At 43.3% G+C, this 15,792-nt stretch overlaps 1 protein-coding gene across 6 annotated transcripts in view; it reads right to left on the reverse strand.

The window, feature by feature from the left end:
• Nucleotides 1–15,792, reverse strand: part of brsk1 (BR serine/threonine kinase 1) — a 174,176-nt gene that overhangs the window by 55,007 nt on the left and 103,377 nt on the right. For all 6 annotated transcript variants that reach the window (XM_004916306.4, XM_004916305.4, XM_004916304.4 and 3 more), the window contains 3 exons: nucleotides 6,922–7,062; nucleotides 5,530–5,646; nucleotides 3,002–3,035 (listed from right to left, as the gene is read on the reverse strand). In XM_004916306.4, the coding sequence (XP_004916363.1) occupies nucleotides 3,002–3,035; nucleotides 5,530–5,646; nucleotides 6,922–7,062 (292 nt within the window). The remainder of the gene's footprint in view (nucleotides 1–3,001; nucleotides 3,036–5,529; nucleotides 5,647–6,921; nucleotides 7,063–15,792) is intronic.

Raw genomic sequence — 15,792 nt, forward strand, 5'->3', positions numbered from 1 at the left:
TCCTGGTATAGCCCCTATGCTACTCCTGGTATATCCCCTATGCTACTCCTGGTATTGCCCCTATGCTACTCCTGGTATTGCCCCTATGCTACTCCTGGTATAGCCCCTATGCTACTCCTGGTATAGCCCCTATGCTACTCCTGGTATAGCCCCTATGCTACTCCTGGTATATCCCCTATGCTACTCCTGGTATTGCCCCTATGCTACTCCTGGTATTGCCCCTATGCTACTCCTGGTATTGCCCCTATGCTACTCCTGGTATATCCCCTATGCTACTCCTGGTATATTCCTTATGCTACTCCTGGTATAGCCCCTATGCTACTCCTGGTATAGCCCCTATGCTACTCCTGGTATATCCCCTATGCTACTCCTGGTATAGCCCCTATGCTACTCCTGGTATAGCCCCTATGCTACTCCTGGTATAGCCCCTATGCTACTCCTGGTATAGCCCCTATGCTACTCCTGGTATAGCCCCTATGCTACTCCTGGTATAGCCCCTATGCTACTCCTGCTATAGCCCCTATGCTACTCCTGGTGTAGCCCCTATGCTACTCCTGGTATAGCCCCTATGCTACTCCTGGTGTAGCCCCTATGCTACTCCTGGTGTAGCCACTATGCTACTCCTGGTATAGCCCCTATGCTACTCCTGGTATAGCCCCTATGCTACTCCTGGTGTAGCCCCTATGCTACTACTGGTATAGCCCCTATGCTACTCCTGGTATAGCCCCTATGCTACTCCTGGTATAGCCCCTATGCTACTCCTGGTATAGCCCCTATGCTACTCCTGGTATAGCCCCTATGCTACTCCTGGTATAGCCCCTATGCTACTCCTGGTATAGCCCCTATGCTACTCCTGGTGTAGCCCCTATGCTACTCCTGGTGTAGCCACTATGCTACTCCTGGTATAGCCCCTATGCTACTCCTGGTATAGCCCCTATGCTACTCCTGGTGTAGCCCCTATGCTACTCCTGGTATAGCCCCTATGCTACTCCTGGTATAGCCCCTATGCTACTCCTGGTATAGCCCCTATGCTACTCCTGGTATAGCCCCTATGCTACTCCTGGTGTAGCCCCTATGCTACTCCTGGTGTAGCCACTATGCTACTCCTGCATTTCTGCGCTGCATTCAATGGGAAGATTAAAGAGGGTTAATAGTATCAATGTGCTCTAGTTCTGCCCAGGAAACCTCCTTTCTGGCATTATTACTCAGGACTCAGGGGTTTTTCCTTTATTCCTTTCCAGCCGAATGGGCATGCAACTCCTGCACAGACATGACACACGTGGCTAAATGCACTGCGCAAATCCGCTGCCTTCTCTGGCAAACGTACAACTCTGTGTCAGACCTGTTATACAAGAGAGGGAGGAGGGCTGTCTCTGTTGGCACCTTCAGTCTGTCAGGGTGGCTCAGCTGTGGGTGCAGGATGGGAGCCAGTCCCGCTTACCTACACAAGGCACATCCAGCCGGTGTCACTGCTTGTCACATCAGCACTGCCCTCGTGCCATATGGTGTCACTTTACATGACATCCCATACCTTGACAAGTCTACTACTAGGGCACACAGGATGAGTGAGGGAAATATATATATATATATAATCTACACACTGCCTTCTGTTCTGTGTAAATGATGTTTTATACGACAATGAGTGGAACTGCCCCTAAATATGTTTCCAACCAGTGTGTAAGTACAGCTCAGTTCCCATAAGGACAGAGACTCTATAGGGGCCATTTATGAACACAGCCACAACTGCACTTAAATAGATGCAAATGTTGCGCTTCTTGCATTGAAACATGCCATTGTGCCTGTCCTGCTCCTTCTGTTGAATTGTGTGCAAGTGCCTCTGTTAAAGGGGTGGTTTACCCTCAGGTTTAGAATGACCTATTCTTAGCAACTTTTCAATTGGTCTTAATTTTTTATAGTTTTTTTTAATTATTTGCCCTTCTTCTGACTCTTTCCAGCTTTCAAATAGGGGTCACTGACCCCGGCAGCCAAAAACTATTGCTCTGTGAAGCTACAGTTTTTCTGTTATTGTTCCTTTTTAATCCTTATCTTTTTATTTAGGCCCTTCTCTAGTCATATTCCTGCCTCTCTTTTAAATCACTGGCTGGTTGCTAGGTTAAATTGGAACCTAGCAACCAGATAGCTGCTGAAATTCCAAACTGGAGAGCTGCTGAACAAATAATTCAAAAACCGAAAATAATAATAAATGAAGACCAACTGCACATTGTATCAGAATAGCACTCTCTAAATCACACTAAAAGTTATTGTAAAGGTGAACAACCCCTTTAATGCTGTGGAACGCTGGCGCTACAGCTGCCCTGGGCCTGGCAGTAATTCCAAGGGTTTTCCAGCGGGTTTCGCACGCTAACATTATTTTAATAACAAGGACAACTTTTTTACTGTCCCATACACGGGCAGATAAGCTGGCAAATCAGTCTGAAGGGACCAAATGGGCCGCTTAAACCTGCATTTGTATGACCACCTTAAGACAGTATAGTCAAAGAAAAGTTCTTAATGAAATTACTTCTCTGTATGAGTTACCATTCTTCTCTAGTATACTTTTTGATCTTTACCTATAAAGAAGCCCAGCACCAATAAGGGGGAAGACACATGGAGCTACTTAGTAGCAGCTACTTTTTCACGACTACTAAACACCAGAAAAATACCCTGCCATAGATAATACTGAGAATTGCCTCTGCTAAAACACATGTAGAGACAGTTATCAGTAAATGATCAGCATTGTCTATTAGTAGCCACAACAAGTAGCTGCTACTAGTAGCTCCATGTGTCTTCACCCTAAGGAACTCTGCATAAGGACATAACGAGCACAAAATCCATTATTATTATTATTAACATTTATTTATAAAGCGCCAACATATTCCGCAGCGCTGTACAATCCATGGCGCCCTTTAGATGGACAGTGGGACATGTGATCCCTGACACAAGGGAGAATGAGAGGAGAGTAAAACACGAGAGCAGGAGGTGGGAGCAGGTAAAGACTTACCTTGATCACCTCGGGACATGCATAGTGAGGAGACCTGGGCACAAAGGGATGGTGCATGAAAGAGAGAGGAAAAGAGAAAAGACAGTGAAAGAGTAAAAAGATGTTATTTGGAGATAAAGGGAAGAATGTGTTAATCAGAAATATTTTTTTGCTGCTATGCGCCAGTTGGCTCCATATGTCTTCTTAAAATATCATGGTTAGTTTGAAAAACCTTATGTTTTTCCTCGGTGCTTTATGGAAGGAATATGGGGAACAATGAAATATACACATATAGCAAAGGTCTATGTACGCTACACCACAGTACAACATTCTAGACCCAAACCAGGCCAGACGCCCCATATGAGGCTGGAAGCCTAGGGCATTGCTCTGTGTGTCTTATCCTACACAAGGCAAAAGGGAGTACTTGCCCTGGGCTTCCATTCTCATATGGGGCCTCCTAGCCACAAAATGTCCTCACTAAAACCATTCACTATTGTTGGTCTTTAGCCAGTCTACTTTACCCAACCACCTGGGGTTCCAACAACTAAAGGGTTACAGGTTCATCTTTCTGGCTCTGGTAATGTGAATCTGATTTCGACTCCCTACTATAGGCACAATATTTACAGATAAAATGTACTGTAAAAACCCATTGTAAACAATTACAGGCAGAGATATGCAGTCAGAACCACAAGTGCAAAGAATAGCCAAGAGACAGACACTGCACTGCTTTTCATAACCACTGAACATCTTTTAATGACTGTATAAAGGAGAGTTGCTTGTAACTACATTTTCTTTTATCAGACAACAGTCAATGGTTGGGTTTACATCACCTTTAATAATTTATTGATGAGTTTATCATCCTAACATTTTTGTACATCTGCCAAAAACTCGCACATACTGTGAGTCTCAGTTTGTCTAACAGGCAGGGTCAGACTGGCTCATCAGCATTGTTCTGTTAGATAATCTAGGCCCCAATCACTGCACACAGCCAGTCTCGCTCCCTGTTGGGCCCCTCAACCATACACAGCCTGTCTGCATTTTCTGCACTGATCTTACTGGCATGTCTGGGGTTAATGTGTTATTTTCTATTTTTTGCAGTGATCATACTGGAATGCCTGTGGTTAATGTGTTCTGTTTTCATCAGTTATCTTACTTGCATGCCTGGGGTTAATATGCTCGTTGGCATTTTCACTTTCACAATAGGCCCAATATTTTTTCGAGAGAGCCCTGCTTTTTTGTGTACATAGCGGGGGGCGTAGGGCAATGTAAGTTGTGAAGGGTGGTGGTTGCAACGGTGTGCTTATATGTTTGATGGGCCCCTGGGGTGACATCTCTGCTGGGTCCCATGTACCCCATTCCAAGACTTCTAACATGCCTTTTCTGGCCTATTAGTGACTTGCTGTGCCCAACAGTGGCAGGAAGATATAACCCATTAGTTTCAGTGTGAGAAACAATAACCTATTTATATCTTAAAAACAGTAGGAAACAAATGATACAATGGAACTGGTGAAAATATTTATCTCAACGTCTTAAATGAGGGGCATCTCTAGGGCTGTACCAGTTCTCCTTTCCATTATGTCACACAATGAGGACAATTACATGCCGATCTCTGAATGTTATGATACACAATTTCAGATAACAGCAAATTGCATTTTTGTATTAGTGCTGCTCCAGTGGAAAACTGAAACCTATTTTCCTTGATGAATTGGAGCAATTTGCTCTTTAGACATTGCTCAACTTATTTTTTTTTTCCTTTTTTAAAAATAGCCCTGTGTTTAATTGGGGTTAGTGATTGGAAACGCCAGTCTCGTGAGGCTTCTAGAACAGTCATGTCAAATATAGGAGGGGTTATTGTCTGATGGGGGTGCAGGGTTCGAAGTGCAAAACGCCAGACTTTCTTTTTATCATACTTTGCCCCCTGCCCATCAGTTGGATAAGCAAGATATGGAGCACCAGCAAATACAGGTTACAATGGAACCCAATACTTACCACCTATGGCGGGCAGTAAGAACAGGGCTGCCTTGCACCCACCCATTGCATGTCTGATTGTGCCCCTTAGTGCTCTAGCACTTGTGTCCTCGGGTCATAGTAAATAATGCTATAGTCTGTTGGTGTTACATGGCCTGGTGATGTTGGCAATGGGCAATTTTGTGTCACATGTTGGCAATGGCTGTTGAAAAAAATAGTTATGACTGCGGCTGGTATACATGGTGATGGCCAATGTTACAATACTTGGAAAAGGTAGATATTGTATTGAGACACATGGAAATGGTTGATATTGAGATACATGGCAGTGGCTGAGATGTTGTGGTAGTTGACAATGGCTAATGTAGAAATCTAAAGATGAAAGGGTGCAAGTTTGACATGACTCTACCACACATGGGTTGCTCAGAAGTGCCCCAATGTCAAAATCCAGTGTCACCAGCAAAGGGGAACTTTAAGCCAAAGCATACACCTGTCATTGATGAATATAAGTGTGTGTTAGTCTATGGATTCCTCCTTATATCCTTCCCCTTGGGAAACACCCAAATCCATAGAGCTATACTTACCCACAGCTGGTTTCTAGTAAACTGTCGCCAACCTGCAGTGACGCCATCCCAAAGTCTGCTATCCTGATGTTGTTTTTTTCATCTAGTAATAAATTTTCTGGCTTCAGGTCTCTGTGGCTGCCCATGGTTGAAAGAAATAAATCAGAGGCATAAGAGTAGAGGAAGAGGCTCCATTAGTTTACATTTGCTGATGAATCTTTTAGTGATTACTTATTATCCCAGCACAGGGACCAGACCCCCACCCGACACATCCCATGGGTGCCAATCCAGCACTTATTGTTCTTTACGTGGCATCATTGTAGGGGCAAGGCATTTAAGGAGGGTGGACATGCAGAGAAGATGATGAAACTGTTTTAAGTGTAAACACAAGTATTTAGAATGTTCTTCAAATAGGTTTATGAACCTAAAATAAGGGAACCCTAAAAATCCCATACAAGTAAATAGAGAGGTTTATTTTTATGATGATTTTATAGGGGGGAGCACACTGGAAAAGAAGAGGCAGATGTTGCAGAAACGATACAGGCAGGGGGAGGTTTTGGGGTACAGAAAAAAATTAGAACAGAGTGAAAGCACATAGAGAGCAGGAGGGCGGGGTGGAAAAAATGGCACCCGTGGGGTAGGGTGGGAGAATGGAACTGGTAAGGGAAGGGTAAAAGAATGGCACCGGTGTGGTAGGGGGAAAGAATGGCACCGGTGGGGTAGGGGGAAAGAATGGCACCGGTGGGATAGGGGGAAAGAATGGCACCGGTGGGATAGGGGGAAAGAATGGTACCAGTGGGATAGGGGGAAAGAATGGCATCTGTGGGGTAGGGGGAAATAATGGCACCAGTGGGATAGGGGAAAAGAATGGCACCGGTGGGATAGGGGGAAGGAATGGCACCGGTGGGGTAGGGGGAAAGAATGGCATCTGTGGGGTAGGGGGAAAGAATGGCATCTGTGGGGTAGAGAGAATGACACATGGAGGATGTAGAAAGGAGAAAATGGCAGATGACGGGGAGGGTAAAGTAGGACAGAATGGCTCCCAGAGAACAGTGAAAGGTAAGGTAAAAGAAAGTGGTGGGAAAAAGAAGAGGGATACTATTAAGTTAAGGTGGGAGGGAGGGCTAAGGTTGGCACCAGTTGCCATGTTTACCTATGGTACCAGCATACCTAGTTCAAGCTCTGAAATCTCCCTTTATTTTCATGCCTTATTTTCATGCCCCCCTTTAATGTCTGCAAAAGCCAGCACCCTTAACTTGGCCCAGCAGCAAGTCCTATAATAAGGCCTGGCCGAAAGATTCAATCAGTTCTCAGAAACCTTTAGATTTCCAGATCATTTTCTAGCATCTTAATATTTATTCATCTACAGGCAGAAGGCTTGGTTTCTTGCAGCCAAGATGCAATGGGACTCACCATATGGAGTAGCTGTGACAGAAGTCAAGGGCGGATATGATTTGTCGGAAGAATTTGCGTGCCTCTTTCGGAGTTAGCCGGCCCTTTTTAACCAAATAGTCAAAAAGTTCTCCTCCGGACACATGTTCAAGCACCAGGTATCTAGGAAAAGCAGTTGAGAAAAAGGAATATTTAATATTTATGCCTAAAAGCCGGTACACAGTTCTGTAAATCAGGCATTTTTTACAACTGGAAAAACTCCATATTCCATCATGTATTGGACTTATTCTGTACATTCTAACAAATAGACAACACTTTCAGTTAAGAGCTCATTAGGCAATGTTTTCAATATCGTGATTGATGCCTTCCATTTCTGTCACAGTTCCTGGACTTTGCATGCAGTTAATTATCTTTTATATGATGTCAAGTGACTGAAAAATCTGTCTCCTATTGGCCCAATCTAAAATAAGTTAATGTCTTAACTAATCAAAATAATTAATGGACGAGATGCCTCTCTGTAATTGGGTGAAGGGATGTAAGAGCTCCCTGGTACAGTATAAGGCAGCCTAATGGGTGAAGGAGGATCTATCACTTGTGAGGTCCTCACTACATTACTCAGTATGAAGGCTTGCTGTCTGAACAATTAAACAGACCTCATTAAACAGAAAAAACCTTCTGACCCGATAGTTATTCATTCCTTCTATAGAGAGGCTGCTGGGGAGGCTGGTGCCTTCATTAACATGCCGGGAGATTATCATTATCCTGACCTGCCTTTATTATTAAAGGTAACTAAAGACAATTTAATTGGGAAGGAAATATGGTAGGAAAGTTTACTGCTGCCCAGCTGTCCTTCATGGCCTACATATAAAATAACCCCAGGCTACTGTGATATTGCAAATCATCATGGGGAACCGAGGCTTCCCTGTCAGAGCTGTCTAGGAATATCCCAGCGGAGGTTCGTTTTATTTTAACGCCTATAATAATACCTACAAAGACTTCTATTTATATAGATTCTCTATAAATATGCAATAATATATTGTCTTAGGTTGTTCACAAAAGGAACTTGCCCTCTGCCCAGCAGGGCTACTGTAATGGGAAAACATGTTTATTATAAAATGCATCAGTTAATAGCAAACAGACTTTTTTTATATTTAATTTTGATATCTGACATAGGGCTATCCATATTCTTCATTTCCCAGGGTGCCACAGCCACGTGACTTGTGCGCAGATAAACTTCAGTCACACTTTACTGCTGCGCTGCAAGTTCAGCAGCCTAGGTAGAAAACCGTTTGCTGACACCTGCTTTACTAGTAACTTTCCCATGCTCCACCTAGTGGTAGAAATGAGAATAGGACTCAGTAGTAAAACACAAGTCCAGCCATGACTCCTCCAGTTACATTGAATTGGAGAAACCAGCGCCGGGACAAGCCAACCAGGTACCTTAGGCAACTCAGCTTCTTGCTCCCCCCTCCATGTGAGGCTCTCTGAAGATGGGGGAGAGAAGTAAGAAACAGGCGGGTAGCGGGGGACAAGGGCACAGACTAGGGGTAGGAGAAAGAAGTATGTGCCTATTACCCCCCAAACGTTGTGCCCTAGGCATGTCCCTCTTCTGCCTACCCCTAGTTCTGGCCCTGGGAGAAACAATAGGTTAGCTGAAAGCAGTTCTAATGTGTAGCGCTGGCTCCTTCTGAAAGCTCAGACTCAGGCACAATGCACTGAGATGGCGCCTACACACCAATATTACAGCTACAAATACATTTGTTGGTTCAAGAATAATATTTTGAATGGTAAAATGAATTATTTGCAATATACACAGTTAAATTTAGTAATAAGAACTACACCATAAAAATCATGACAGAATCCCTTTACACACTGGTGAGTCCAGGCAAAGTAGCCCATCACTCAGCTTCTCCCCTGGGATAATTATTTCCCCTGCTTTTTTTTTTGTATTAATCTGTTGTTATTCCAAAGAAAATGGGTTTTCCATATTAAAGGCTCCTTCATTCCCATAGGGATCTCCCTGCAGAAGTTGACATATTGGCCTGCATCCCTCTATAACTGATTCTTTCCTTTACGAGAATGAGAGCAAGCACTAAAGGAGGAAGGCTACAGAACCAAGTGATCTATCCCAGAGATATTATAGCTCATACCAGCAGGGGGCACATTACTGAGACATATATCCAAGTCTCAGCATTACCATACCAACCACCATGAGAAATGTCAGTATGTAGTAAAAGTCTGAGAAGTACTGTATACCCAAAATGTGCTGAAAAATTAACCCTCGGCTTATACTCGAGTTCCTCTGCTACCTGATTCCCTGCGCTCTCTTCTGCGTGCCAATTCTTCCTGGTTCCTTGCCCCGCCCCCTGGCGTGACATCACACGCTCCCTGCTTCAGCTCCGGTGTCTATGTTTGTAATAGGAAGGGGGGAGAGCAGGCATGCACAGAAAAGCTCAAACTGGCCTGCTATTAATCTCTTTGTGTGGCGAGAGCTCTTTGATGCAGGCAGGCAACGGAACCATCAAGCCTGCATGCTATTTAGCTGAGGAGACGAGGAGCGAGGCGAGGAGCGAGCAAGTGAGTGATTGAGGGAGAGAGGAACTCCTTAAAGTAACACACACTGAATAGGGGGGAAGTAGGGGGGAGCCTGGCATCTCGCATACTCATTCCCTGCACGTATTTGTTCAGAAAGATTGATAGATCCAAATTTTATAGGAATTTATTTTAATTATTGAAACTTAGAAGCTGCTGCATTTCCCACCCTAGGCTTATACTCGAGTCAATAGGTTTTTCCCGTTTTCTTAGGTAAAATTAGGTACCTCGGCTTATATTCGGATTGGCTTATACTCGAGTATATACGGTATATAGGTTTATAGCAGCTGCACAGACTCCGGGAATGAAGGATTTTTCCGAGAGAGGAAGTCTGATACCAAAGAGCATGTTTACACAAAAGAAGCCAAGAAATCCTGTGTTTCTTTTGATAGAGGACTCTGTGAGTGCTTATGGCTGTATTTACATAGAGCTTTCTCATAAAGCTTACTTAGTTTTTCCCTTTCCTTCTCCTTTAAAAAATAAGTCTGCAGAATCGAGCAAAACTGCCGCTCTGTTGAAGCTCAGAGCCTCTCCAGCTGCCTTTGAGGTTGCATGGTTGTGAGCAAGTCCTTGTGCTGAAATTCCACTCTGGCGTATGCTCATTACAGACTTAGCTTCTTGTTCACACTTTATAAAACAGATCATCCTCGTTACAGAAGCGCACATAAGACTTTTCCATTTAGAGAAGCCTCATTACTGGGCTTTTGTGTAATCGCTTTATTTAACAGGCTCCTTATTGCTTGCCCGGCGTAAAATCGTGGGCTTGCAGCACGACACGGAATTCTTTCAGAGCTCCGCGTATAACAATGTTTTGACACCATCCGCTATTTCCTGATAATCACAAAGTTCTCCAAACTGACATCTGTTCACTCATTGTTACTGGATATAGGGGAACATAAAGGAACAGTAACACCAAAACATAAAAGTAATTCAAATATAATGTACTGTTGCCCTGAACTGGTAAAACCTTTGCCTTTGCTTTTAGAAACTTTAATTTATATAAACAAAGCTGCTGCGTAGCCATTTAAAGCCGAGAAAGGAGAAAAGGCACAGGTTACACAGCAGATAACAAATAAAGCCTGTAGAATACAATGGGATTCTGCTCAGCTTATCTGTTATCAGCTGTGTATCCTGTTCTTAAATGGCAGGCCCCATGGCTACAGTGCAGCTTGTGTATATAAAATATAGTAGTCTTTCTGAAGCAAAGGCACCAGTTTTTCCAATGCAGGGAAACAGTACATTTTATTGCCATTCCTTGACAACAATTTCATTTTTAGATGTTACTGTTCCTTTAATAATAATAGAACTATTATGTTAGTGTCCCCTGAACAAGGGCTACCATGAAGTGGCCATGGCTTTCACATTTTTATGAAAAAGTGTGTGTCACTTAACTCAATGCCATGTTCATGTGACTATGGTACCCCAGTCAAGGCGCTCTGCACCCCTTTGCACCTCTCCGCATCTCCCCGCCCCCAGCTATTTACTTCCTGCCATCAATCTTGCCACATCTCCAATGAAATAATTAAAGATGGCCATGTGTTCCACTGTGGAATATTTGGCTATGTTTAATTTTGTTTATGTTTTATGTGGGTGGCTGGCTTGTGGTCAGGCAGCAGGGCCCAGGATCAGGCCCACTGGGATTTTTTCTGGTTTCCCGTGGGCCAGTCCAACCCTGTGCACATGTGTTAGGCCAGGGATCCCCAACCTTTCTTACTCGTGAGCCACAGTCTAATGTAAAAAGACTTGGGGAGCAACACAAGCACCATAAAAGTTCATGGAGGTGCAAAATAAGGGCTGTGATTGGCTATTAGGGGCCTCTATGCACACTATCAGCTTACAGGGGGCTTTATTTGGTAGGAAATCTTGTTTTTATTCAACCAAAACTTGCCCCCAAGTCAGGAATTCAAAAATAACTCCCTGGTTTGGGGGCACTGAGAGCAACATCCAAGGGTTGGGGAGCAACATGTTACTCCCGAGCCACTGGTTGGGGATCACTGTGTTAGGCAGTATGTTGTCAAGATGATTAGTAGAGCTGAGCAAAGACAGACAGGACTGACAGTCTGTGGGTTCAGGGAAATGCCAGAGGGGCTACTGTAAGATGCCATAGACAATCACTATTTATTCGGCTGGTTGGGGGCTGTTTGGGCCTCTGTGTAAATCAAATGCCAGGGTCTATTTTGAATCCCAGTCCAAACCTGAGTGAAGATATATAGAAAGTGAGGGGTGTAAGAAGCCATATCTGGAACAACAAATGGACTGTTCCATATAGGCCAGATGTGGTCCTATAAGAGATATTTATACCCTCAAGCCTGCCTTAAAGCTCCACTAACGTCTTCATATGGAAATATTTTATTATTGGCCCCTGAACATGGGTGGATAATCAACCCTTGAAAAAGTTGAGGAATTCTGGCAAAGGCAGTGAATAACGCCCTGCGGAATAAGCTACCTATGTCCCTATAGGCTCCCTGCTCTATGCTTGATCAAACGGGTGGGTGGTGTGTGTGCCAGTTACTACAGGGGGGCCAAATTCAGAGGAATGGCCAAAATCACCCCTTGAAATAACTGAAACAAACCAAGGACACGGAGTGGAGATTTCAATGAAAACTAAGCCAAGTGCATTAATTCAAAATCTGTGCTAGTTTTATAGTGTATCTTGTTACAGCCTGCGGGGTTGTTCCTGGGTCTAATTATCTTGATAATAATTATGATTTACCATTTTTGAGTGGCTGCGCCATAAAGTTTAACACATTTTACAGCACATGGGGCCTGTGCAAATGATTATCCCGGCACGGGCTGTATATGGTGTATTTGCAGGCTGCAAAGCCGCAGTATTAGCTCCTATAGGCATTCTCCATTCAGGGCAATAGTGTGCAGTAGGGGACAAATGCAGGTGGTTATACAAGGGCTCCCTTGCACCACAGCACCCTGCACCTTGGGCTGAGCTCAGTATGCATTAAAGAAGGTGCAATAAGATATAGAAGCAAACACCTTCAATTATCCGCCAGCATGACCAGCATTGCATTTAGCAATCATAAATGGACCTTATTTCCATTTACCCTTTATGCGGGTCACATGCTATCTGTTGATGGGAATGAAGCCACTTGATTATTATAATAAGGCAACCAAACCACAAAAAAACCACAACTCAATTTATCATTTGAGCAAAACTGTGTTGCCGTAAATTGACCAGTGCCTTATTAGTCATATGACAAGTGTAAGGATTAAGTACTATAAATCAATCTGACCTGAATGGGTAAATTATGTTCCCATTGCTCCTACTATTCTTATACAGATCACAATAATTTTATTAATCACAGGTATGGGATCTGTTATCCAGTAAGCTCTGAATTATGGGAAGGCCATCTCCCACAGACTCCATTTTAATCAAATATAAAAAAAAATGATTTCCTTTTTTCTTAATAAAAAAATAGAATAAGGTCTTAGAGGTGCTGTGTACAGAAATCACATAAGCACTTAAAGGGGAACTCAAGCTTCTGAGCCAAAATTTCTTAAAGAGCCCCACACAACACAGAAACCCCTAATATACCTATCCCTGTAATCTGTTCCTTCAAAAAGTATGAATAAATAGCATTTTTATGTACTGAAATTCAGCTGCAAAACAGTTCTTCTGCCTCATTTGAAATCCTGGCAGGGGAGGAGGGACTAAAACATTAATGTTACAGATTGTAACAACTTCCCCACAGCTTACAGGCAGCATGCAGGAACTACATAACCCACAATGCATTGCACTGTGATGTTCCTTTCCTTATTGACATCACGTGTGCAGGGGATTGTGGGATTGGGAGGATGCAGGCTGAAGGCAGGCTGAGGACAGGCGACTACTGTTACATTTTATTTGAGTCACAAAGTAGTCAGCCAGATCAGCAGGGGAACAGGGGGCGGGGCTTAGGGAACTGTTCCAAACCATATTATTACATTAAACATCATGAAAAGGCTGCATGTTTTTTAATTGATGTATATTGCAAAGTTGCTTGAAATTATGTTTGCATTTCAAAAAGCCTAAGCCTACTCCTGTTTGTGTTTCTCACTCGTAAAGCACTCCGTTTATTTGTGGTGCTATATGAATAAACACATATACAAAGCAGACTGAAGTTTGGCAAGGGACTGACTTTTTACAAGCAACGTGCAGATGTTCTCACCAGAGAACTGACTATTCCACTCAATAGCACAATAACAGCACCGTATGTGTATGAGGGGCCCCTTGGGGCATAGAAATGTCACTGACTACTTGCTCATTGCAATATCTGTCCATCATGATAGCGGATTCCCAGTGTAAAGAGAGACGGGCAGGTGTGATTCGACCTACGTTTCTCAGAATCCACAAGTGTTACCATAATGGTATTTACCTCTGCCTCCGTGCATTTCCCTCTCCCCTCACAGTAGAACCATTAGGGGCCCCTATGGGCTAAAAAGGTAAACCAAGCAACAGAGCTACATATGTTTCCTATAACAGCAGGTATCCCATGTAGGAAATCACTGGGAAGATTTATGAAGTATCATTAAATGTTACTGTATTTTTTTATTTAAAAAATGATCGTGAAAATTCTTTATCCATGGGAGAGCTTTTAACTGTATACTTATTGCAGTTGGTCTCTTTATTTGAAGCCTAAGCCTAAAGGTGATTGTTTGGCGAGGTTGTCAGTTGAGCAATCGTTCCCCCAATATGCCCATCTTCAGTGGCTGATATTGTGCTAATGCAGTAGTTTTGGCCAAACAATCACATTTCAATGAATGGAATAGGAAGAGTTGGAGTATCAATGAGTCAATGCGGCCCTCGATCTGATACTAAAAGTAAGCCTGCTCAATTTCTGGCTGTTTTTTTGAAAAGATATGGGTCGGGGAGGCCTGTTGGAGGCCCCATATACGGACAGATAAGCTGCCAAATCAGTCTGAAGCACCAAAATTAAATCTGCCCCTGTATGACCACCGTAAGCCTGGCTTAAGCTGAGCAGCGTTGCCTACTGCCACTTTATTAAAGCAAAATAAGTAGCCAAATGCATGAGGGCAAAACACAATGGACCTCATTTACAATGCTACTGGACACTGCATTGTGCCCAGAGCACAGAGACCTGCAACATGCCCAATGGATCAGGCACTGACTGCATTAGTTGTCCAGGGATAGGTACAGGGGCATCCCCACTCCTGCCACCCACCTTTTCCATCATTCACTCACTGCCAGCGTTATTCAGTGCTTGATTTAAAACTGGCAGGTGGGGAGAGGAACAAAAATGTCCGACCTCCCGCCCCCTACGTTGCAAAGTACAGACAGCAGGAGGCGCAACCCACATCAGGGTAGTAAATGACCCCTAATGAGATCTCACAAACAATTTTAGGAATATGTAATAATATCAGAAAAGTCGCATCCAATGTAGACTTCCATTATGCCGACAAAATTTGTAAATCTAACTGGTTGCTATGGGTTACTGGATTGAAGAGAACTTTGTGTATCCCTATTTTATAAATATCCTCCTACCCAATACTTTTAACAGCAGAAGGGCAAGGAGTTTGCCATAATATTACAGCATATTATAAAGCCTTATAAGTGTTCTGAGGAATGGAAAGGCAACATTCGTGAATCAGTAAGATAGATAAATCTCTAGTGAATGAGTAAGATTAGAGCCCCCCAATACAGACCTGTGTGCCAATGCTGGCTTTATTTAAAAAACAGAGCCCATTCCTCGCTGCCGAGTAGGGTTATTACCACTGAAAGTGGCTTCGGCTCTGTAAGTAACCATCTCAGAAACTGAGTTCTTGTTTCCATAGAGTTCTAACTGCAAATTGGCTGCATAATCTTGCCCCGCAACTCCTCATTTGTAAAGCAAATCAGCTCCGTCTGTCCACAGCAACGCAGTATATGGCGGAAACAGCTACACTTTTATTATTTTATGGATTGCAGTATATCAATAAGTTAGAGAATGAATGTCGAGAACAGTTCAGAAGCCTTGTAATAAAGTCTCCGGGAACATGCTCTTGTGATAAACATAAACTTGCCCTCCATCGCAGAAACGTAAATGTCACCAACACTGTGCATCTATCAGATAAAAATCCACAATTTAAGATGGAGTGTGCAGCTTTAATCAATGCATTTGTCAAGGCTGTAATCTTGGGGTTCATAGCTCTGGAATTATGAATGGCGATACTGTGCCAAGCAGAAAGGGCGTTCTAGACCAATGCTGTTCAACTCATTACATGTAGTGGGCCAATTATTTTTCATATAGTATGTATGAGGCTTATTTTGCTTGGTTGGCTTGGTCATTACATAAGCTGTTATTTTATCCA

This window comes from Xenopus tropicalis, chromosome 7, assembly GCF_000004195.4.
Source record: "Xenopus tropicalis strain Nigerian chromosome 7, UCB_Xtro_10.0, whole genome shotgun sequence".
NCBI lineage: Eukaryota > Metazoa > Chordata > Amphibia > Anura > Pipidae > Xenopus > Xenopus tropicalis.